Source organism: Cyanistes caeruleus, chromosome 5, assembly GCF_971803275.1.
Source record: "Cyanistes caeruleus chromosome 5, bCyaCae1.hap1.1, whole genome shotgun sequence".
In the NCBI taxonomy this organism is placed as follows: Eukaryota; Metazoa; Chordata; class Aves; order Passeriformes; family Paridae; genus Cyanistes; species Cyanistes caeruleus.
The window spans coordinates 18,926,823-18,950,071 of NC_141705.1; the positions used below are offsets into that span (position 1 = coordinate 18,926,823).

At 36.6% G+C, this 23,249-nt stretch overlaps 1 protein-coding gene across 8 annotated transcripts in view; it reads left to right on the top strand.

Annotated features, from left to right (window-relative positions):
• The window catches only part of STIM2 (stromal interaction molecule 2), a 73,291-nt gene extending 59,572 nt beyond the window's left edge, over positions 1-13,719 (top strand). For 6 of the 8 annotated variants that reach the window (XM_086890402.1, XM_086890401.1, XM_023925398.2 and 3 more), the window contains 9 exons: positions 3,500-3,611; positions 4,254-4,369; positions 5,612-5,789; positions 6,715-6,892; positions 7,462-7,629; positions 7,826-7,926; positions 8,164-8,402; positions 12,028-12,229; positions 13,040-13,719. In XM_086890402.1, the coding sequence (XP_086746528.1) occupies positions 3,500-3,611; positions 4,254-4,369; positions 5,612-5,789; positions 6,715-6,892; positions 7,462-7,629; positions 7,826-7,926; positions 8,164-8,402; positions 12,028-12,229; positions 13,040-13,520 (1,775 nt within the window). In that variant the 3' untranslated portion in view covers positions 13,521-13,719. Of the gene's footprint in view, positions 1-3,499; positions 3,612-4,253; positions 4,370-5,611; positions 5,790-6,714; positions 6,893-7,461; positions 7,630-7,825; positions 7,927-8,163; positions 8,403-12,027; positions 12,230-12,502; positions 12,652-13,039 lie in introns of all 8 variants that reach the window. The other 2 variants (XM_086890407.1, XM_086890406.1) reach the window with 1 other exon arrangement.
• Positions 13,720-23,249: the final 9,530 nt, after the last annotated feature.

Sequence of the window (23,249 nt, forward strand, 5' to 3'; positions counted from 1 at the left end):
AACCTTCCCATTGCCTTTGTACCTTTTTTCTTCTGCCTTTAGTTCTCTTTCCCTCTGAAATTAGGAGGTGAACTAATGTCTGGTACATTATTTATCAGGGTAAAAAGATACAAAAATAGCTCTATATTTGCATGTGTGATCACCTGTTGTATTCTGATGTACTACTGCACAAGTGTTCTTGCAGCAGCTGGGACTAAACTGCATACCATAAACTCTTGTGGTTGCCTTGCTCTCTAATTATTTGCTGTCTTAGGTTTTAAATATCTGGAGGTTGGAAATTCATGCAAGCAGGGCTTGGCTAAGGATGAGTTATGTAATGCTGCACACTGCTGAAGGTCCTAAAAACTAAGTTTTTTGAATCCTTTTGTGTGATAAACTTAACATGATAAATTTAACACAAAAACCTGGTAAATAATGATTTTCTAATTAAAATGGGTTGACAATGAGAGACTTTCATATAGGGCTGGTTTACAGTTACTTTTGCTATCTTCACCTTCAGGTATGTTGGTAGAACAGTTGAAAGGAAGTAGGAAAAACCCCCCAAAACTCAAAACTTTATGATCTAAGGTGAAATAGCTGATGGAGGTCTAGAGACTGAGTGCTGCTCTGGGCTGTGAATGCTGTGCCTTCTATACCTGCTTGCCCAAAGCATGTTGCTGACATCCTCTCTCTCAAGGCGTCTCTTTGTGAAAAGAGGTGTGAGAGAGAAGGATGTTAAAATTACTCTGTAATGCTAAATGCATTTAACTTACACTAATTGTGACTTGCTACTCTGCTGTCTGAAGTACTGCTTTCTTTCTTAGTGATTGTACTGTGGAAAAATTACAACCTCAGCTAATTAGTGGGAGTTGGCACATTCTAATTGGCAGTGCTGATCAAGATGAATTGCAGCTGGCCTGCTTGCCCTTCAGTACACCTGGTGTATGTCACACTTGCCTTGTGTCATGTTTCACTGGACTATAAGTGTTTCTTGTGGAGAAAGGCCAGTTTGCTTTTCAGTACTTCATGCTGTTGCAGGACAAATGTGTGTATGTCATGAAGTCTTATTGGAGACAGGTAATACTCCCTACCAACTTATGGCAGATATCAACAAAAAGAGGCGGTCCGAATGTTTTCACTGATAGAATAGGAAAGGAAGAGCAGTGTAGTTTAGAGTCTGACTCCACCGGGAAAACTTGGGCACTTTTAGGGGCACTGGAATTCTGTGAATGAAGAATTAGTTTACATAATAAAACTAAATTTCTAGCAAAATATGTATGTGAGAAGAGATTCAGATCTTGACACCCCAGAATAAGAGATGACAGTATATATTCATATATTCACCAGCTTAAATGGTTGAGTGGTCCGTTAAAGGGATACAGCATAAATAAAGAAGTAATTGATTTTATTTTCTAATAAATGAGTAACAGTATAAGAGTACGGAAAGTACAAGTTTCAGTTCTACTTTAGGATAGACTGTAGTTGCTTCTTTTTGCAGTTTCTGTACTAATACTAATGGAGGTATCTGATACAGTGATAGATAATGAATAATAAAGTGCTTTTTCCAGAATATAACTGATTTGTTTGGGAAAATTTCCTTCATAGTCTATGAACAAAATATTACACCAGTCTAAGCAGTGCAACAGATGTAATTTGCTCTATGGTAAACCATTTAAATGTGTACCTAATTTCTTTTATAATAATATGTTTACTATTACTACTGGATTGTGGAAACCTATAAATTTATGTAGAATTTGGCAGAGTGTCTACGAAAATCTTTTAGCAGTACAAGTGAAAAGTCTCAATGGTATTTTTAACCCTTCCCCCAGCTTAAAGACTCAGTGAATTGTGTGGCTTCTGAAATGGAGTGTTCTGTACTGTCAGTGATAGTCTGTAGTGTGTAGTGGCTATTTTTGGTGGTTTTTTTCTCATGTCACAACAAAGCAATGCCTTTATTTTAGATCAGTCTATGAACAAAATTCTAGAATGCAGTTAAAGGGATATTTTTCTGGATGATTTCTGGGACTTGTAATGAGCAGTCAAGTGACTTTGATTTGTAAATCTGATTGCTTATTATTTACCAAACAGTAAAGAATCTTTGCAGTGGGAAAACTACCTGTTTATAAATGGAACCCAGACATTTTGCATAAAATTTAGAGGAATATGACAAAACTAAATCTGTTTCAAATCAATACCTGACTGTATCTCACAAGGAGAGAAAGAAAGGGGACAGCATACTGGGAAGGTTGTGTAGCCATTCATATGGTTAGATAACAAGAGGTTTGTACTGTGAGTTTGTTTCTTGAAGCTGTGAGTCTGTGAAATGTGTTCTGTCTCTGCCTATCTGGAATGATAATCTAAAATGTTTAAGCTTATTTTGCAGCTGAGCTAGTGTAGACAAGAGACCTAGAAATCCTTATTTCAGTTATACTGTGAATTGAAATATGAATTTGAACTCATAAAAATTTCCATTGCCTGCAGCTTTACCTGTCAAGCTTTCAGCAGTGCTTTCTAAAGGATTACTGTCAAAAATCACCACTGAGAATGTGTCCAAGTGATAATCTCTGCCCAGCACTGTCACATGCAAAGTAGTTCTAGATAGAGAAATGTTCAAAAAACCCCCCAGTTTTTCATGTGAATACATGTTTGTCCAGAAGGAGGCAGTCCCTGTTTCTTTCATATGCAGACAGACTTTTACAGAGTGATAAATGGAGTGAACAATTTCCCTTCAATTTTGTCAGTGTGAAGCTGTAAACTGTAGCAGCTGGTTTGTAAGGGACAGAAATATGATATTTTTTAATTTATTTTATTTTATTTTTTGTACTATCTGTAGGTAGTATTTTTTTAGCGCATCTGTAGCTGTGAATGTTTATGTTAGAATGTTGCTGTTATTAGGGAAAATTGTTAATTATTCTCTACATATTTTAAGTAATTTTTCTTCGAGTATTTTTGCATGTAATTATACTTGGGCATGTTAGAGAGATTTAATAGTTTTCCTGTTAAATTTCTTCTGTCTTTTGGTGTTTTCTTTCAGTCTCCTCTCTTCTTCTATTGTCAGCTCACATTTTGTGGTTAGTTAGCAAAAGCCTCTAAGAAAATTCTTGTCAAAACAAGTTCTAAGATCTAGGTGCATTGCCTCAAATGGTTACAGCACCAGCTGATGTGTGTTTAGTTCTGCAAGGGTAGCAAGGACAGAGGGTTTGAGGCTGGAATCGGTTTAAGTAGATGAAAGCCACAAGATGCTGTCCTGATTTAAACTAAAGCAAAAGACTAAACTGTTCTGTGAAAGTTTTAATAAAGAAATGCTGGTTCCATACTTGTTTATTTATAATTTGCCTAAGCTTTCACAGGGGAGCATGTAATGAAAAAGGCAAAATGCCAGAAACACTTTGGTCATGCTAATTTTTCTGGAATTATATTTGGCTAAACTTTCTTGGTTATTGTAACCTGCTTTTCTACTGCTTGTCTTCTAAGCTGTTGATTTTTATAAAAACCTAAGGTAATTGAAATTTTTTTTCAGTTCATAACTGGACTCAAGAGGACACTCTTCAGTGGCTCTCAGATTTTGTTGAATTGCCCCAATATGAAAAGAATTTTAGAGACAGCAATGTCAATGGAACAACACTTCCCAGGTGAATATAACTTCTAGATTAGTTTCAGATGATTCTCCTTGGATTGCTGCATTAGTCTGTATGGTAGGAACAGCTGTGTGAACCTAAAATCTAACAAGATACAGTCACATGTAAGAAAAGAGAAGTGTCCTTGCAGTTTTGAAGAGGTAGCTGCATTTTTTTTTTTTTTCCTGCCAGCATATTTAAAAATACAGCTTTCATAAAAGTTTTATTTCTTTCTGTGGAAGCTCTTATCAAAGGTCACATAACTTCGTGTGGTTGAACATATTCTGATGTCTTGTATGTGTATATACAATGATGTAACTGTAAAATACCATTCCTAGAGCATAAATACCACACCTGAGAATTGCATGTATTTAGGAGTTGGTGTCACAAGTCTGTAAATGTACCTTTAACTATGATAAATGGATTTATTTAATGCTTTTTTCCAGAAGGAAAATAATAGTGAAATGATGCTATTTTTTTCTTTTGCCACATGCTGATGTGTTTATATAGCATTACTGTTGTATTGTATTTCTCACTCTTAATTGCATAGCTGTAATTGATGTAACAGTGGAAAATGCTATTGGTGTGGTTTTTTGGCATAGACTGATTTTGAATATAGTTTATGGAATAGGTAATTTTTTGTCTTGTCATTAACAGGATAGCAGTAAATGAACATGCTTTCATGATCTCCCACTTGAAAATAATTGACCGGAGCCATAGACAGAAGCTTCAGCTTAAAGCCTTGGACGTTGTTTTATTTGGACCTCTCACCCGTTAGTAACTTTTTGGATTTTTTTTCTTATCTCTTGATTGTAAGAATTCATCAGAGCATATTTTCTGTGGCACTTGATAGTATAGATAGGATAGCTTATCAATTTTGTGGATGTGCTGATTGATTGCCTGGCATGCCTTGTGGAAACTCTGCAATGAATTGAAAAAAGTTGTTTAGGTGCTGTGAGCAGGACAGAGGTTCATTTCTGTTCATAAAACCGTGTAGAAATTTTAGTATAAACTCACTTGACAAGTGGGTGTTGGCTTTTGTGTCACAAGAAGTGTCCTCTAAATTTTTGAGTGTTTAAATTACGTTTATAGCTAAGGTTACATTCACTTCTCAGTTAGCTTGGACAGTGAAGCTGGGATGCTGAAATGAGAGGGGATGACCTTCTCCAAGAAGAAAAAAGGAGATGGTGATGCAAATCCAACACCTGTGTCTTTTGTGCATACTTGAGTTTAAGTGCAGTTAAATTTAATGCAGGAGTCCCACATCTGACCCATTTTACCATGTGCAGCCATGTCCATACCACATCACCAGTGCTCTGCATGCTCTGCATGCTTGCTCAGACACAGTTACAGCTCTGCTCTGGTACTGTGTGTGTCAGGTGTTCCTGAACTAGTCAGGCCAGATCTGAGCTGCGGAATTTTAGGGGGGAAACAAAAAGCACTTTGTATTAGACTGTTAATGCTCACAGAAACTGTCTTTACAGAGGTGCAAGTGACGATAAAAGTTGTACTAACGAAGATATGTTATGTGAATCTTGGATATAATAAATTGACAGTCCAACTAGTGCTGCTGTTACCATTTTAAAATGTACTTTATTTTTTCCACGTGCATTTTTAACTCAGCATAGGGCATTCAAAAGGGTGCAGGCTGGGGAGAATTTGCTCAAATCTAATTACACCTACTACTGGCCTGATAAAGTGCAATTGTGGAACTCTATTTTAACTCTAAATAAAGATACGGAGTGTGTACTTGTAAAGGGGTTTAGTAAGCTTTTCTCAGTCTAATGAATGTTTTAGTATAGATTAGGTAAATTGTATTAGAGCAGAGCTGCTTATTTTGTATGGAAAATGCTGTGGAATACATTTGGAAGGTAGTTGTTGGAAGTGGTTTGAGGTAAATGAGCTAGAATTCTCTTTAGCATCAGGTCACCTTATAGGCCGGGAGAGGGGGGGAAGGCCTTAGTCTGTTGTCTGTCTCAATGAACTAGTTAATGATGGTGTTGTTCTCTGCACAGGTCCCCCTCACAACTGGATGAAGGATTTTATATTAACAGTTTCTATAGTTATTGGTTTTGGAGGCTGCTGGTTTGCATATACACAGAACAGAACCTCAAGAGAACATATCACAAAAATGATGAAGGACTTAGAAAGTCTCCAAACAGCAGAGCAAAGTCTTCTTGACTTGCAGGAAAGGTATAAAACCTAAAAGAAAAAAAAAAAAAAAAAAAGTTGTCCTTTTGTTTTGAGGTTAAACACAAATGGAGATCTTTTACTGTCTTAAGTTTTTTGCATTAACTACCTTTGGATTTTGTACATCTTCCCTTTGCATGGAAATTGTGATTTCAGTGGTGCTGATTTCTTGGGTAGAGATTGCCCCTGGATATTTTAGCAGGCAATACAAACTTGTGGATGAAGGTAGAGAATAGAGGCTCAGTCTTTTTTCCTACAGATTTGCAAGTATGTATTGTATTGTTATTTTCTTATAATCACAGTTTATTTTAAATAGTTAGATACATGGGAATGAGGACATTTTTTCTCTTTTTAAGCTTTTTAAGATTGAAGCAGACCTGAACTGATTAGCTTCTCTTGCATATATAGCAGTGTGGGAGTTGATAGTTTGTGTTTCACCTGTAACACAGTTGTCTATAGAGACTTGTATTTTGATACTACACTTTTAATGATGGTTCACTTAGAAGCTTGGATATTTTGCCTGGCGTGGATATCACGTTGTGTGATGTAATTGCTGCTGATTCATGAAGCTTGCAGAGTCTTTATTATCACAGAGTGGTTGAGGTTGGAAGAGACTTCTGGAGTTCATCTTGTCCGGCCCCTCCTGCTCAAGCAGGATCATCTAGAACAGGTTGCCTAGGAACATGTCCAGGTGGCTTCTGAATATGTCCAAGGACCTCCGTCTCTACCACCTCTCTGGGCAACCTGTGCCAGTGTTCAGTCACTCTCATGGTGAAAGTGTTTCCTGATGTTCAGACGGAACCTCATGTGCTTTGGTTTGTGCCCATTGCCTCTTGCCCTGTTGCTGGATGCATTTTGTTATCCTGAGGACTGCAACTTTTAACAATTATGCTGTGTATTTTCTCATATTTTTTGTTCAATTGTGAAGGCTTGAAAAGGCACAAGAAGAGAATAGAAACGTTGCTGTTGAAAAGCAAAATTTGGAGCGCAAAATGATGGATGAGATCAATGATGCAAAACGTGAAGCTCATCGCCTAAGGGAGTTGAGAGAGGGAGCTGAATGTGAGCTCAGCAGGCTCAAATATGCAGAGGAAGAGTTAGTACAGGTATCTGCCAGCTGTTTATAAATTTAGTGTTGACTTTAAATCAGTCCTAGTTTTATTAGATCTTCAGTAGTGTTTAAATTAGCATTCCCCAAATGCTAGATTTGAATGGAAAAATTCTGGGAGCACTTAATGATTGTCTGTCAATCATGGCATTATCTAAAAAGATAATCCTGAAACTATTAGAAACTGTAAACTTTGTATATTAGTTTATCATAATATTTTGGGATTTGCTGAACAAAAATACATACAAAAGCTTTTTTAATCTTGTTATTAGAAGAGCAAGAGTAGCTTTGTTTCATCTGAGCAGCAATAAATTTGGATTTATTGTACTAAAAAAAATTATCATATTAGAAAAATATTTGAACTTTGAATTAGGAATGATATATTATTGGAAAAAATGTGGAAGGTGATATGCTGGATTTCAGAGATGCCAGATCTGCATACCTGACAACAACTGGCACACACCAAAACTGTCAAGCTTTGGTATGTTGCTGTGGGGTAAAAAGTAGGTGCTTATAATTCACCTGTTAGTTCTTTTGGTGACACTTTTATTTCTTTTTGATTGCTAGGTTCGTATGGCTTTGAAAAAGGCTGAGAAGGAGTTTGAGTTGAGAAGTAATTGGTCTGTTCCTGAAGCTTTGCAGAAGTGGCTTCAGTTAACACATGAAGTCGAAGTACAATATTACAATATCAAAAGACAGCATGCAGAAATGCAATTAGCAATTGCTAAAGATGAGGTAATAAATAATTCTTCAGCTACTTAAAGATTTTTCTGATTTGTTGCTAGAGATATGAAATAGTAAACACAAAGCAGTAAAACACTTGTGCTTTTTTCTTAGAATTGTTGCTTGCTACCTGTCAGTATCACTAGTGTTTTGTCATCTGTTAAGTATGCTACTAGTTTTATGCATTTCACTTTACTTTGCTTTTTAGGCAGAAAAGATAAAAAAGAAGAGAAGCACTGTATTTGGAACATTACATGTTGCACACAGCTCCTCTCTGGATGAAGTGGACCATAAAATTCTCGAAGCAAAGTAAGAGGGTTATCAGGACAGGATGCATATTCTTATATTCATATTCCATTCCTGGAACAATGGTATTTTTGAGAGAATGTCTTAGTGGTTTTGCACTTTAGAAAAGCAATTTAAAAAATACTAAAATGTGAATATTTCAACTGCTGTAATGGATCTTCTGGTATGCTGGAATGAATATGTTGCTTTGCTTTATCAATTAGAACAGTGTATATGATTTTAATATGTGCCTTTCTTCAGGAAAGCACTCTCTGAGTTGACGACGTGTTTGCGAGAGCGTCTTTATCGATGGCAACAGATTGAGAAGATTTGCGGGTTTCAAATCGCACACAATTCTGGGCTACCAAGCTTGACCTCCTCTCTCTACTCTGATCACAGCTGGGTAGTTATGCCTCGAGTTTCCATTCCTCCCTACCCAATTGCAGGGGGAGTTGATGACTTAGATGAAGACACTCCTCCAATAGTGTCACAGTTTCATGGTAAGTGATGAGCTCAGTAAAAAGAGAGGGGAAAAATTGTGGGGATGTGGCATTTTCAAGTCAGGTGGGAGAAGAGTAGAAGAAATCAAGCAGGATTAGGTCCAAGTCAAAAGGACCAAAATTCTTCATAGCATTTCAGATATTAGATCTAATGGACTTACAAAAATGAAAACTTGGGTTTTGCAATAAAGATAACATGAAGAAAAAGCCTTTATTTTGTTTCAGTGGGAGTGTGGGGAAAATTCAGCTAAGATTTTTAAAGTGCTTGTCAACCTTGGATCGCTACTGAGAAAAAAGTTTGTAATGAATAATGCTGAGTTTCTGTGAGCTCATTTATTCTATCAGATGGAAGGGATGTAGTCCAGGGTTCCTCAAGCTTTGAGGAAGATCACATCCTTTGGGGGGGCCCCATGCTACATAGCATGGTGCACATTCTTTAGTGGTTGTAACAAAATCCCGTTGTTCAAGGGAAGCTTTCAGGCAGAATGTTTGTGTTTGGATACAGTGGGTTGTTTGAGTGTCCATCAGAGAGGCCAAATTCTGGAGGGAGAGAACTCCAACTTTGGTTAAACTGTGATCAGAAGATACACGCTGGGGATTCAGACCACCCTGATATCATGAGTCATTGTGTCAGAACAAGAGCCTGTTTGGTAGAGGATGTGATTAACTGGACTCTAGAGGCAAATCAAAAAGATGAGCCCCCATACAGCTATTCAAACAAGCTGTTTTAAGCTGAGGAATGAGTAGGAAAGAAAACTGTCATGTGGGTATATGTTTTTTCCAGGGCTAGGATTCTCAGAAGAAATGCAAACTGTATTTTAAAATAGCATAAGATTGCCCTTTTGCTGGCTTCATTTAATGTGTCTTGGGCACTTGTTTTCCTTCTAAATGTACCAACCTTTTTTTCTGCAGAGCACACTGAAAAGTTCATTAATCTTCTTGCAACACTACTAACTGCAAATTCTGATCACTTCTGAGGAATGGTGTTACTCTAGCTCTCTTCAGTGCAAATACTTTGATTTAAACCCTAGTAAAAAATTTATTGGAGACCATATAAAATACGGATGCCTAGAGTTAAGCTTCCAATTCTATATAGAGGAGCCTGTGGTCTGATTTCAAAATGAAGAGCTCCATTTATTGTCATGATTTTCCAAATGGTCTACAATGACAACACTTGGATATGTGTAAAAGACTTCAGACTAGTGGATTTTTTTAGTCTCTTCTCATTTAACTCTTGTTTAGAAGTGAAGCCAGAGAAGAGAGTGCTGTTGATTCAAAGGAACTACAATTAGAAAAGGACTGTACTGTTTGTAAGAGCATACTTAGCTGAAACTTTACTGTATGCTTTTGCAATTATGATTTTTTTTTTTTTTTGCTAAAGATCAATTAATTTGCAAGTATTTCTTTCTCAGTGATAATAGTAATCTCAACCTCAGTAACACTACAGATACTTTTTTTTTTTCTTTTTCCTTCCTGAATTTTGGTAAGGCACAAGAACCTGGTGTTGTTGAAATTATCACATGAAGGAAGTAGCTTGTCCTTACTTAACTAGCTTTTAAAATTTCTTTTTGGTAAATAAAACATGGAAACACTTGGGAGTGGGAAAGGAGAGGAAAATATGCTAAATGATCTGTTGCTGAAACTAGCATTGAGAAGTCAAATTATTGTAGGTTAGTTCAGTAACTGCTGAATTATTTCCATCATTTAAACAAAAATAACAAGTGCACATGAGGAAGGACAGAAGCAAAATTACTGGTCCTGGTCTTTTTCAGGCAAAATTCATTGTACAGGAGGTCACTTAAAAAAGGGGCTGTTTCAGTCACTGGATCTAAAGTGGATTGGGCTACTGCCTTGCCCCAGCATCCTTTGGACTTATAAGACTGACAAAATTTGAAGTCTTGTTGGACAGGCTTCTTTGTGCCAGAGCAATTGCATTGATAGGCTAATGTGGTGTCAAGTAATAGAGTTTGATCAATCTCAAGCTGAAGAACAAAAATGGATTAAGAAATAGTGTCTGACATTGGAAAAAAGTCCTTACAGCGGGAAGGTGATAGTGAAACTTCTACTTTTCCATTGACTGAGTAGGATTCAGCTGATTCCTTGATTTACTGAGTTTCATTTGGACTGGAAAATTCTACATGTTAAGTTGTCACAGCTGAATTCTTCATATTCCTGTGTATATACACACCTACAAAGAATCAAAATGCTTGTTACTTCTCTCAAAAGTCACTGATGTCACTGATGGTGCAATCTTGGTTTTGTTTTGGTTGGTTTTTTTTTTTTTTTTCCCCTCAGGGTGTTTTTTTTGGTTTTGTTTCTTTTTTTGTAATACCAGGAAGTAGGATGGCATCTGATTTACCTGGACCTGTAGCACAAATTTCCTAAAGTGATTCTTACTCTCCTGTCTCAGTTCACCTTTTCTCTTTGAGGAATTATTTTTGTAATGACATAAGATGATTTTTGAGCTCCCAGCATGCTTTTAAGGTCAGTAGGGAATTCCTCAAAAGTAAAATTAGAAGTTGGAGTTACATGGCAACACTCATGTTGAGACTTGCAAGCCTTTCTTTCTTTCTCAGGAGTGGAAATAAATCTATACGTCAGTAAAGGTGCAGATACTTACTGTTTAGTGAAAGTTTTGATTTCCTGTCCTAAGAGAGTGGACAACTTGTCCTTTTCTGAGATTCCAGGAAGGGAAACTGTAACTTACATGATGATAAACTGGCATTGCAGAAAATAAAATGTATTTTATCAGGCTAGACAACTTTTAGCATGTTGTGTTTGTTAAACACTTTAGATCACCAATAAGGGTCTGATATATCTTACATAAGCAGTGTTGCATTCTGTGGGACAGTTTGAGGATGGGTATGAGGCATCCTGAGACTTGTAGCAGCTAGCCTGAAAACAGGTCTGTAGATTTATTTCTGTACAAGTATTGCTGCCTAATAATCTTTTGAAGGAGGAATTGGATTGATCACTTCCTGTTGGGTACTTTGCTGATGAGGTCTTGTGAGGCTGTCCCCACTGATTCTTAGTGGTTTTGCTTCTGGAAATTTATAGTTAGCCTGGCAAGAGACAGTGTTATCTAAGAGGAAGGTCTTGAGCTTATAATGAGGTTGAATTATGTATTTTCTGTCATGTTACATAAATGAAATTTCTCTATCTAACCTACTTTTCAACTACTGTAGTGTGTATCAGTTGGCTGTTTGGTTAGTCATATCTACATTGCAAAACTTTTACATTTTATTCTAACCTGCAAATCACCACACAATTAAAATACAGGTCATTGTGTAACATACTAATTTCAGCACTGCTATTTTTAGTTTACGAAGGGTTGGGAGTTTCAGTAGAATCTTTCTTTTTGTTCTCAAGAGAGCAGAGTGAACCAGAGCTTTGGTGTACTTGGTCAGGCACAAAATCTCTGCAGTTGCATCTTGATTAGCTGCTTCATCTAACTGTAGAATGTATGAGGTGTGCCAGTCTTTCTTCCTCTGAATCTGTCAAGCGATGTCAAAGTTGTTTAAAAGTCACTGTCACTGAAGCAGAGATCTGCTACTTAGTCTTCAGAGTAGATACTGTTAACATCAATGTCACTTGGAGGGTTTGGTTTGCTTTTTCTCTGCCTCAGGGTCCATTGTAAAACCTTCCAGCACACTGGCAAGAAGCAGTAGCTTGTGTAGATCAAGACGCAGTGTTGTGCCATCATCTCCACAGTCTCAGCACGCTTTGCAGTCCCCTGACCCTGACATCCTTTCTGTGTCGAGCTGCCCAGCTCTCTATCGAACTGAAGAGGAGGAAGAAGCCATTTACTTCTCTGCTGATAAACAATGGTACGGAGATTAGCAAACAGCACTTGGAACTCTTGATAGGATTATTGAGACTAACAGTTTAGAATTAGAGGTTAAACCAAGCCAAAAGTTAAAGTAATCTATAGGATAATATAAATTAATATAGTCTACATGGAGCAGAGAGTTCTTGTCTGGTATGTGTATGTAAATAGCTAGCATGTCATGTACAGTAAAGTAATGTTACAATCCAGGGTGCACTGAACTAACCCTGATTCTCCATTACAATATGTTACTGGCTTTTACATCTGAAACTAGGATCAAAAGCAATGTCAGCTACTGGGCGAAGAGGAGATGGATGGTAACACAATTCTTACAGCATGTTGAGCGTGTACCTACTCTTGTTACATGGCCTCATAGGAAAAGGTTAAATTCCTTTTGGAAGGAGCAAATGAGCTTGTTGAAAGGTAGGGACACTTGTCCTGAAGAAACTTTTCGTGTATGATAGGCTTAAATCTCCTTCTTTCATTTCATAACTTTTCTGACTTCACGTGCCAGAAAGATAGATTTTGTTCTTTGAAGTGAGATACAAATGACTGATTCTGGGCAGATGCTGCTGCCCGCAAAAGCAAGATTGCACAAACTAATTCCCTTAAGTTTAGATAATAAAATGATGTAATGCAAGTTGTAACTTAAAATGTTTAACTAATTTTTTTTTTTTTTTAATTTACTACTAAGAAAAAGTGTGGGTGGTGCTTTTGACTAATGTTATTGATTCTAAATTAATTTCCTTGTTAACTGTATGAAGGAAATTGTAGCTTCATTATATTTTCTCTTCTTTCTGCTCTGACTCAGGGAAGTACAGGAAACAGGTTCGGAATGTGACTCCCTAAATTCATCCATTGGAAGAAAACAGTCTCCTCCAGCAAGTCTTGAGATGTACCAGACAATTTCTCCTCAGAAAGTATCACCAGAAGAATTCTTACTTGAGGAATCATCTATGGGAGACTCCTCTTCTCTAACTGCAGATATTTCTAGGGGCTCTCCTGACTGTGTAGGCATGGCAGAAACTAAGAGCATGATCTTTAGTCCTGCAAGCAAAGTTTATAATGGAATCCTGGAGAAGTCTTGCAGCATGAACCAGCTTTCAACTGGGATCCCAGTCCCAAAGCCTCGTCACACCTCATGTTCTTCAACCGGCAGTGATAGTAAACCCAGCCATGAAGCTGCTTCTGTCCCTAGGATAAGCAGTATCCCACAGGACCTCTACCAGAATGGTGAAAAAAATAAAAAGCCATCAAAAATAAAAAACCTCTTTAAGAAGAAGTGTAAATGAGGTGGGCAGAAGAACCTATAGTAATATTATAAGAACTCTTATTTTTTAAATCTTTAGGAATGTAATTCCATTTGAGCATTCCAGACTGGATGCCCTAATGGAATACTCTGTAGGTCACCTATATTTAATGACTGTACTGTCAACGGTTGTGCCAGCTGTCAATGAGAAATCATTAAAAAGTTCAGACAGTTTACATTAATTTCTGCCTATTTATTTCTTTATTTTTTTAGTTTGTCTTTTTCAGCCTTTTTTTTTTTTTTTTTTAATTGATTTGTTGGGCTTTTTTAAGTTTATTCATAAACCATTTTTAAGCCACTTTGGACTCCTAAGCTTTAATGGACTAGTAAGCCTTCTTGGGCTTGCCAAAGTTTCTTGTTTACTGGAGCATCTTCCTATCTTTCCATAGAAATAGGACATTTATCTACTGGACTTTAACAAAAATAAAAGAAGTAGAACTAAATGAGTTGCACTACTGTTTTACAGACTGGAACAGTCTCTGCAAGTGAAACGGAAAGACTTGTATTTGACTGAGAAGATGAATCTTTTCACTTTTAGATCTTTTGGGGTTTTTAAGTAGAATTTAGCATTTCTAATTGACTTGATTTCTGGAAATGGAAATGTCATGCTTTTATTATGGGAAGCTTTGTTAGATGCATTTATTATTAGAATGGTTCAAGTCCTGCTGTAAAGATCATTTTTTTCCCAGGACTTTCACTGTGATTTTAATTCACTGCAGGCTGTATGACAAACAAAAAAAAAGAAAAAAATGGAAGAAAAAAAAAAAAAAGAAAAAAAAAGTAAATTACCAAGAGAACAGGCTCTTGATTCCTTATGCAAGATGGTTGTGAAACTTGACTGAAGACTGAAAAAATTCACCCTCTCAAAATGAGGAGGGGGAATAGTAGCTTTTGTTTACAGATTGACAGACAATGGACATTTGGGTTGCGAAAGTTTGTACTGTGGTAAAGATAATAAATTGGAAACATTATTGTGCTTGGGAATGTTCCAATTTTAGCTGATGCTTGTTTCAGACATGTTTCAGAGGTCCTGTTAATTGGAAGCTGTCGTAGGCTACATTGCTTATGCTTACTGCTGTGTATAAGTTATTATATTTTTTGAATTAGCTATTATTGTCTTAATGTCCTCCTTTTGTAAGATTTCATACACTTTATTTTTGTATAGTTTGAAGATTTAGCTGTTCAAAGATGTCTGAAGTAAATAGTATTTTATAATGCGCACTGTTATACTAACTCATAATTTTACATATAAAGATAGATATAAAGGTGAGATGACATGCTTCAGATAAAAGCAATTTTTGTGAAGCTTTTTTAGGGAGAGATGAAATTACTGTGAGGTAACAAGGAAGTCTTCTTAGGATAGCAGTAGCTAGTTGTTCAAAAACATCTTTTTATTTTTTTTTAACAGTTGGAGACAAAAAATGTATGGCTTAAGCAACAGTGCCTTTTATTCAGTTTGAAAATATTAATACTGAGCAGGAATTTCTTCCAATTCCAAAGAAATATTTCCTGTTCTAGTCAATAGAAGCAATTTACCCAGTGATGACTAAACAGTCTCAGATCTTCCATGGGGGTGTTCCAGTTGCCTCAGTAGCAGGTGCCACTGCCAGGGACTTGTGATTAGGGGCTCACTTCTTGCCAATATGTATGTGATGTACTGTATGAAAGAATTATTTCACAGACTGCCTACATTTTTTCTAGTAAGGAGCCTTCAAAACCTGTAGCTAATTGAAATCAAGTGATGTGTCTTTTCTATAGTTTTCTTTTTAAGTTCCACTGTACATACCCAATATAGTTCTCTCCTCAAGAAGTGATGGTGATTTTAATAGATTCATTGTGGTTAGTGACATGGTTGAAAGAGAGTGGTTATAAAAAGGGGTGGAGACCTTGCATGTGCAAGTACTTTAGATGTCCTGGTACACTGGTTAATTCCTTAAGAGAATGGAAATAATCCAGAGTTTTGTTGTCTGACTGATTGTAGGCCATGTATGCAGAAATGCATGGGACAAATCAACTGTGTGGTAAAGTTTGGAGAAGAAAAAATTGGTGGAATAGAAAATAATGAGTACATAATGTTGTTCCATTATTCTCTGAATCATCAGGTTGAACAGCTGTAGCTTAAAAAATACCCCAATGTAATCACAAGGTAACAATGGTCTCTTTGAACAAGGATTGTACATCTGGACATGGCAGACAACAAAAAACAGTGATGAAAAATGTTGTGCTGAAGAACCACCTCAATGCTGAGCCTTCAAGAGCTGCAGTTTAAAGCCTGATGAAGTACTTGAACATCTACTAAGGGAACAATTTTATGCAAGTAGGGAAGTCACTGTTCCTCCCAAACAACACAGAGAAGACTACTACCAGAAAAATCTTCATGCACTTGAGAAGGCTATAGCAATAATTGAGTTTAAAATATCTGGGGCTGGATAGTAGATCTTGGTGTGAGGTTTGAGTAACTCTGTCTCTATCATTACCAAAAAAGATGAAGTGGCGTTTTGGTACAGCGAGCATTTTTGGAGAGTAAACATTTACACATGGAAAAAAAAACTGGTACTGAGTAATGGAAGGGCAGCACTTCTTAATTATGGTATCAAAATTGGGCAAACTCAAATCCTGAGAAGCCAAAACAGACAGATTCAGTTTTCTGTAGTAGGTATAACTAAAAGTGAAATAGAGGAGGTATTGAGCTCTTCATGGCTGAGAGTTAAAGAATTAAATACATTTTTAAAAAAACCAATTTAACTACTTTCTGGAAAAAATTATATTTCATGATGTTGTTCAAACAAATCAGGTGAGGGTATCATAATGATAGATTCTGGCTTCAAAATGGCAAACCTTTGGAGCACAGACCCAACACTCTCAACGCTCAGTGTATCACCAGCTGTCCTGTAACTTTATAGCTGCTTCTTAGTAAGTGTTAGAGAACAAAAAGCTTAAATTAATAGTCAGAAGTGGTGAGTATTATATGTTGGAGCACAAACTAATTTTAGGTTGAGTTTACTTCTTATTATTTTAATAGCCACTTGGATTTCTTGCCATTTAAATTTGTCCACAATGAAAGTGGCTTCCATTGCTCCTACTGCAGAAATTCCTGTCTTCAGATGGTTCAAGTCATTTTACCGAGGGACGTTGAGAGCCCTGGCTCTAAGGTAGATCCTCACTGGCGGCCACCAAACCCAGTCATAGCGTTGAAATACCTGGCATATGCCCACATCTGAGAAGTGAGACAACATGCCCCAAAAGGTTCTCTGTTCCAGCTCCACTGGCTCACAGTGTAACTTGAACTTGCTGGCAGGCAGGGAGTCCAGCCAGCATTCCAACCACTAGGATTCATAGGACATATCAGTCACTTGAGAGTCAGCTAGTGTCAGCAGAGATTGGTTTGTGGGCTTTTTGTTTTGTTTGTTTGTTTTGGATGTTTTTTTGCTCTTATAGCTAAAATACATGTTTTTTTTTTTTAATTTTTTGGTATTTCAGAAGATGAGGCTCTTTGCTATTTATGTGTTTTGTTAGAGTACTTTGTTAGGACAGCAGCTCCTTTATGGAAATTGCCTAAATGATTTCTCCCTGTTTAAGGCTGCTGTTTAAGTCACCTGTAAAATGAAGAAGTGTCACATGTATGGTTCTATATAAAGAAAAAAAAAAATCCCAAAACTAAGCAAACCCAAACCTTTCCACAATTCTTACTAAAGCTGTATGATACTTAATTAGCATAAAAGTATTGGGAAAGGCATTTTGGTTGCCATGGGGAATGCTTTTACCATCTTACAATGGACTTAGATATTAAAACAGTTGATCGTGTTTGGGTTTTTTGGTTTTTCATTTTGGTTGGTTCCCCTCCATCCTTCATTCCTACTGCTCAGTGATGGAACTTAAAATTGTTCATTGACAATTCCAGACATATGCCCACTTTTCTTCCCTTGCTGGTACTTAGGTAGCAGATTACCCTCTATTTCCTGGAGGGCAATTTGCTGAAAGAGGAAAAATTCTCAATTATAGTTCAAGTAGTAATATTAAAGAATATAGTTCCTTTTTTGGAAGCCTAGAAGATGATGAAGCCAAGAATACTTGATTTCTGTTTTCTTACAATATTTATGGATGCCATCTGGAATTAGGCAGTAATTTACAACTGATTGAAAGCCTAAAAAGATAAAGCTAATAAGAAATTAAAGCTTTCAAGATTTTTTCCTTTTGCTCCCCAAAATATGGGAACATGGCATGCACAGGAGGGAAATGAGCTGATTAGCATTTCTTGTATCACCAGCTGTTAGATTTTCAGGATAATTTCATTCCATTTCCACGATACATTGCTGGAGAGGGATTGCTACCTTACTTCCATTAGTATATAATGAAATTTTTTTTTTTTTCAATTTAATTACAAGCATATTTCTGAGCAGTGGAGAATGTAAATAATTTTTTTTTAAAGCCAAATAGAGGACTTAGCAATTCTTGGACTGCTTGTCTGTTTGCTTATCTCCTTGTGCAATATGTTAAGTAGGATAAACTCATTTTTCTATTCTGTTCCAGTTGCCCTTACTATATAGGGGTGTGTTACTATCTCATGTTTGAATCAGCTCCAAATTGCTTGTAGGCATTTTAATCCTGGATGTTCCATCTTCTTGTGATTCATGGTGAAGCCCCCTATGCCAGGTTGAGTCTTAAGTGCTGCTAACATTTTCTGCTAGTGACACAGATGTTGGGATAACTAATAACTAAAAATTGCCTGCAGATTTTGGCTGCCTGACAGTGTGTAGATGTTTAGGTGACCGTTTTTCGGGGCTTTAGTAGCAGTTTGAATGCGTCATACAGGTGTTCCACAGATGGTTTTTGATTCCAACCCAGTGCAGATGATGTTTTTCTGACTCTCCACTTAGTCCTCTGTTACGTTAACAGAACACAGCAATTCATACAAATGGTAACAATATCAAGTTTTACACTATTATTCCTGAGTGCTCTTGCATCTGACATTGCTTAAGCATATGGCAGTACTTCTCAATCCACTTCAGGCATTCAGAAATAAAGTAGATTTGTGTTATCTTTGGCTTTCTTAACAACTTAAAATCTCAAGTTTACCAAATTTTGTGTGTGTGTTCTGTGTATTTAATAAAATGAAAAGTGGGAAGGTTGATTTCTTCTTAGATGTTAAAGATAACACATTTGAGCAAGGTAAAAAGAAATGCCTCTTGCTCATTGGAGAGGATGAAAAATGTTCAGTGGTATTTAATCTCCTCCTAAAGAACACTCACAGTTTAGATTGCTGGAGATAAGAGGTACATTCAATTTCAAGGCTTTCAGATCAGTAACTTCTTATCCAACAAAAGACCCCACTTTCTTCTTTAGGTGTACTCTTCAGGGCATTACCTTCTTATTTCTAACCTCTCTTCTACTTTTCACCCAGCATTAAATTTACTAGTTACAGTACTAACCAGGGTGATTGCCAGACCTTAGAGAAGCTTCAGATAAATTTTAGTAGCATGTCTTAACGTATGTTTTGGTTCAGTATGTGCTAAAGACATCTGAATCAAAACTTTGTCCTTCACATTCCTTTTATTTTAATTCAACTCAGTTCTTTGTGATCCCTCTCCTGTTGAAAACATAAGCAGGTACTGGTAGTTGTTTATAGTATAGAGAACTACAGGTTGTTTTTTTTCACTTGGGAAATAATATATAAATGGTAAATAGTTGCCTTTTAAAGACTTTGTCACAGTTGGATATTAGTGTAAAAACACTACTGTACTTCAGGCAGATGAGGTAGAGAGAGCACTGGCTAGTGTGATTTGTGTATGAGTGGTAAAGTTATCCTTTAATAATCCTTTGATTGTTTATTTGTGTCTTAAGTTAATGCTGCACAATTCTTTTCAGACTTGAATTCATTTAAAATTTAGGTCAGTATGTCCAACCCTGCAAAAGTCAGTCTTCAGTTGTCAGCCATCACTCCATGCTTACAGAAATTAATGACAATCTTGAGTATTTGTACTAGCTTGTTGGGTAGTAGAGTGGATTCTGGTAAGTCTTCAGGTGAAAGGCAGAGAACTTCTGAAGTAGGTAATCTGTGTTCTTTATCAGCTTTCAAATCCATCTCCTAGTAAGATGGGGTCTCCCCAGGGGAATGTCGATGTACTTACTGCTTGGAACTTTGTAGTTAATTATATTTGGCTCTCTAATTCTAATAACTTGCATGTGTGCTATGCTTGCTTGCTTTTCAATAGCTGACGAAATCTATAGAAGATCTTGGGAGTTTGTCTTAAAAAAATGCTGTTAAAAAAAAAAAAAAGACTGGCAAGAGAAATCTGTCAGGCTGTGAACTGAATAGAATGAACAAAGAGACCAGATGTTGTCTAAAAGCATTGTTTAAATAATTCGTAATGAAATGAATTGGGTAGCACGTCTGTTTTCACATTGCCTTTCTCCAAGCAACAAATATAATTAGAATACCCTAGACTTCAGCAAAGCTGTTTGGGAGATATCTTGCCCTGTTTTTATTTTTAATTTAAATAACATTGAGTTGTAGTGAGTGTTCAGCATATTAATGCCTGACTTAAAAGATTAGCAGCATTTGAATGACTTGCATTGTTTTGTTTAATTACTGCTTTATAAAAATGTAGATATTTGCATAAAGCCCATTGGATCTGGTTGTTTTAATGACATAGCAAGAAGAGGACCAAGACAAGTAAATGTGCAAAATTTGAATCTTAAGATGCTTTACTGTTCTGGGAAGAGGTGTTCTCCATGCAGATTCTTCTCTTCCTCTGTTTGCACTTGGCTCCTGTTTGTTTTCATTAGTTGGACTAAAATAAGAAACAAAGCCCTCAGACTGACTAGTTTCTGTCTCTAATATATACACTGTACTTGCTTTTAACCTCACCTATTGCATGTTGTTGATGCTGTACACAGATGCATTTGGAGTATTTCTTTGGTGTTGTACAGCATGATGCATTTCATTCCCTTTTCTAGTTTACCTCCCATTAGCTATATATTGCTTTATGACTGGAAAAAAACCTGAATTTTGGGGAATTTAGTCTGTTTGCATATAAAAATCCTTTTTTTTTTTTTCCTTTTCTGTGAGTCTTATGAGAAATGTCCTGCTTGGAGAGTCTCAGACAGTATTTTCCTGTGTTTATTCATGTTACTTTGCTTTACTTTATAAGTGAAAGTTGATTTTATTGATTTCTGATGTGTTGTTGCACTTAATGTTGAATAAATCTGACTTTCATTTTGAAAAGTGAAACTGTGTTAGTGAAAATGTTATGCAATTTTAATTGATCTTAGCCTGTTCCCAGAGTATATAAACTTTGGATTTTTTATTTTTTTTATTTTTTTTTTTTATTTTTTTTTTATCTTGAGATAAGTTTTCTTGGTTCTGTTTAGGTTTGACAGCAATATTGCTGGGAAGGGAAAGGTGGAAACCATTTTGCTTGGCAACTAGAGTGCTACAGTCAGGCTTGTAAATCCTGGATCTTCCTGCTTTTGCTTGAAAGAGCCTTTCTGAGTTTCTGTTGTTTAACATTTTGAAGATTTGGGATTTTGGGCTTGTGCTGTGCTTTTTTTTTTTTTTTCCCCACTCTTTCTTTTCCCTTCTGAACAAGCCGAAAAGCCTTTCCAAGTGACTGCTGGAATAATATGTAGCCTTGTGATTTTGAACATGAGGATTGGTTTGAGAGCCTTTGGCTCTCTACCAGAAAAAAAAAAAATCCATGTTGTTGTTTAATATTTCTTTTAACTTGTAGCTTGGAGGAGGAGGAAGCTCAAGAAGAGCTTTTTCAAAGCAGCTTCTCTTGTAACCAAAAATCCTGGTTATGTGGAGGTGACAGGATTGTGGTGGGGTAAGTCAGTGAGTGACAACACAGGTGAATCACAGGATCAGTATGAATCATGTTTAAAGAATTTAAATTAGTTTTTTCCAGATAAAAATGGGTATTGATTATTGAATCTGTATATAAATTGTGTTCAGCTGTAGTTGTCTAATACGGCCCACTTCAGAAGCAATAGTTTAGTGTGTGTGAGCTGATCACTTTCACTTCAATTTGTCCTTCGTGTCTTGATTAAACAGTGTTAACTGTTTATCAATGGGGAAATCATATAGGCTGGCAAAGCCTAAATCAGCATCTTCAGAGAGCTAAAGTATTGGGAACCTGCTGTTAATTTCTTCTGCAAATGTTGATTGAGCTATTATAGCATTGCTTATAAGAAATGGCTTATTTTACTGCAAGACTTGGCACCCAAGCAAGTGGAACACAGAGCATTCTAATCCCAAAGGACATTACTGAGCTTTGGTTAATTAACAGTTTCAGCAAGCTGCTATGCAGTCAGTGAAGTCAGGGTTTGATTTCTTTTTCTGATGAACTGCATTTGACTACTGTGGAATCAGAGTCATTGCCTTACCCTGAAAAAACTAGGCTTTTAAACTCATAGTTTTTCCAGTTTCACTGGGTGATGGAATCACTTGTGAAATTCTATAGTATCTTGCTTGCCCTAAGTGAGACAGAAGATGTGAAATAGGGTTGAAATGGGGCAGGTAATCTCCTATAAGGTCTTTTGGGTATTTAGCTGTTCCTAGGGGTAGAGTGTTCCTGGTTATGCTGGTTCTGGAGCGGTTTCAGAAAGGTCTACCATATACTCCTTGTTACTTTGAGTGCCTTGTAAGGGTGTGCTGAGTATCCACAAATATATCAATACAGTGGAAAATATTTCTTTATTCAAATAATTTATTTATATTCAAAGAGAAGTTTAGCTTAATTTCCTGTCCGCTTAATGTTGGAGTACTTGTCTGTTTCAATTCTTCCTCATCTGTTTTTCAAAGAGGAAGTTAACTATTTAAGTTCTGAAGGCTAGGTTTTGTCTGTATTCTAAGAGGTCTCATCTTTCAGCCTATGGCTAATCATATTCTGGAAGTAATTCCTGAACCTCATGGTGGATTTCCTGTTTTCTCTTTTTTTACTAATCTACTTACTCCAGTTTTTCTCATCAGTTTTATACAGAAGATGCTTCGCAATAGAGAATATACCAGAAATCGTCACAATTACAGCCTGAGGGTGAAGGCACATCAATAATTGTATGGGTGAAGAAAGAGACAGGGGACAGGGGCACAGGAGAAGAAGGGATATACCATGAATTGTTTGTACTCCGGAGTGCAGGAAGAATGATTGAAGGTACAAGTTATGTATGAGGGAAGCTCAAACACAGACCATGTAATTGATATTTGGATTTTTCCCCCCTCCCTTATTCCTACTCTTATGAAATATACCCTTTTTTCAAGTGGAGATATAAGATCCTAAGGAGGATGATTGTCAGTAGAAATACTGCTTTGTGTTTAAAAAAAAACCAGGTGCTTTCTGCTCAATCTATAGTGTGCATAATTTTTTATGGCAATTTTAGATTATGTAGTTTGAGAAAGATAAATAAAACATCAGAAGTAACACCTGATATATCTCTGGAGATAGAATGTCATCTACCATGGACACTGCAAGGTAGATAACTACCCTAAATATCTACAACAGCAAAAACTCCCACCAAACAAACCAACCAATCAACAGCCTCCCCCCCACCCTTGCCTTCCAAATCCCCCCAAACAAACTCTGTTGTGTTAAAAGTATTTTCTTTTTTCAGATTGCTGTTCCCTAGTTGAAGCATATAACAGCCCTGTATAGCTGCAGTTTACATTGTCAGAGATTTTGATTAATTTCATAAGAAGCAGTAGACACGTAAGAAA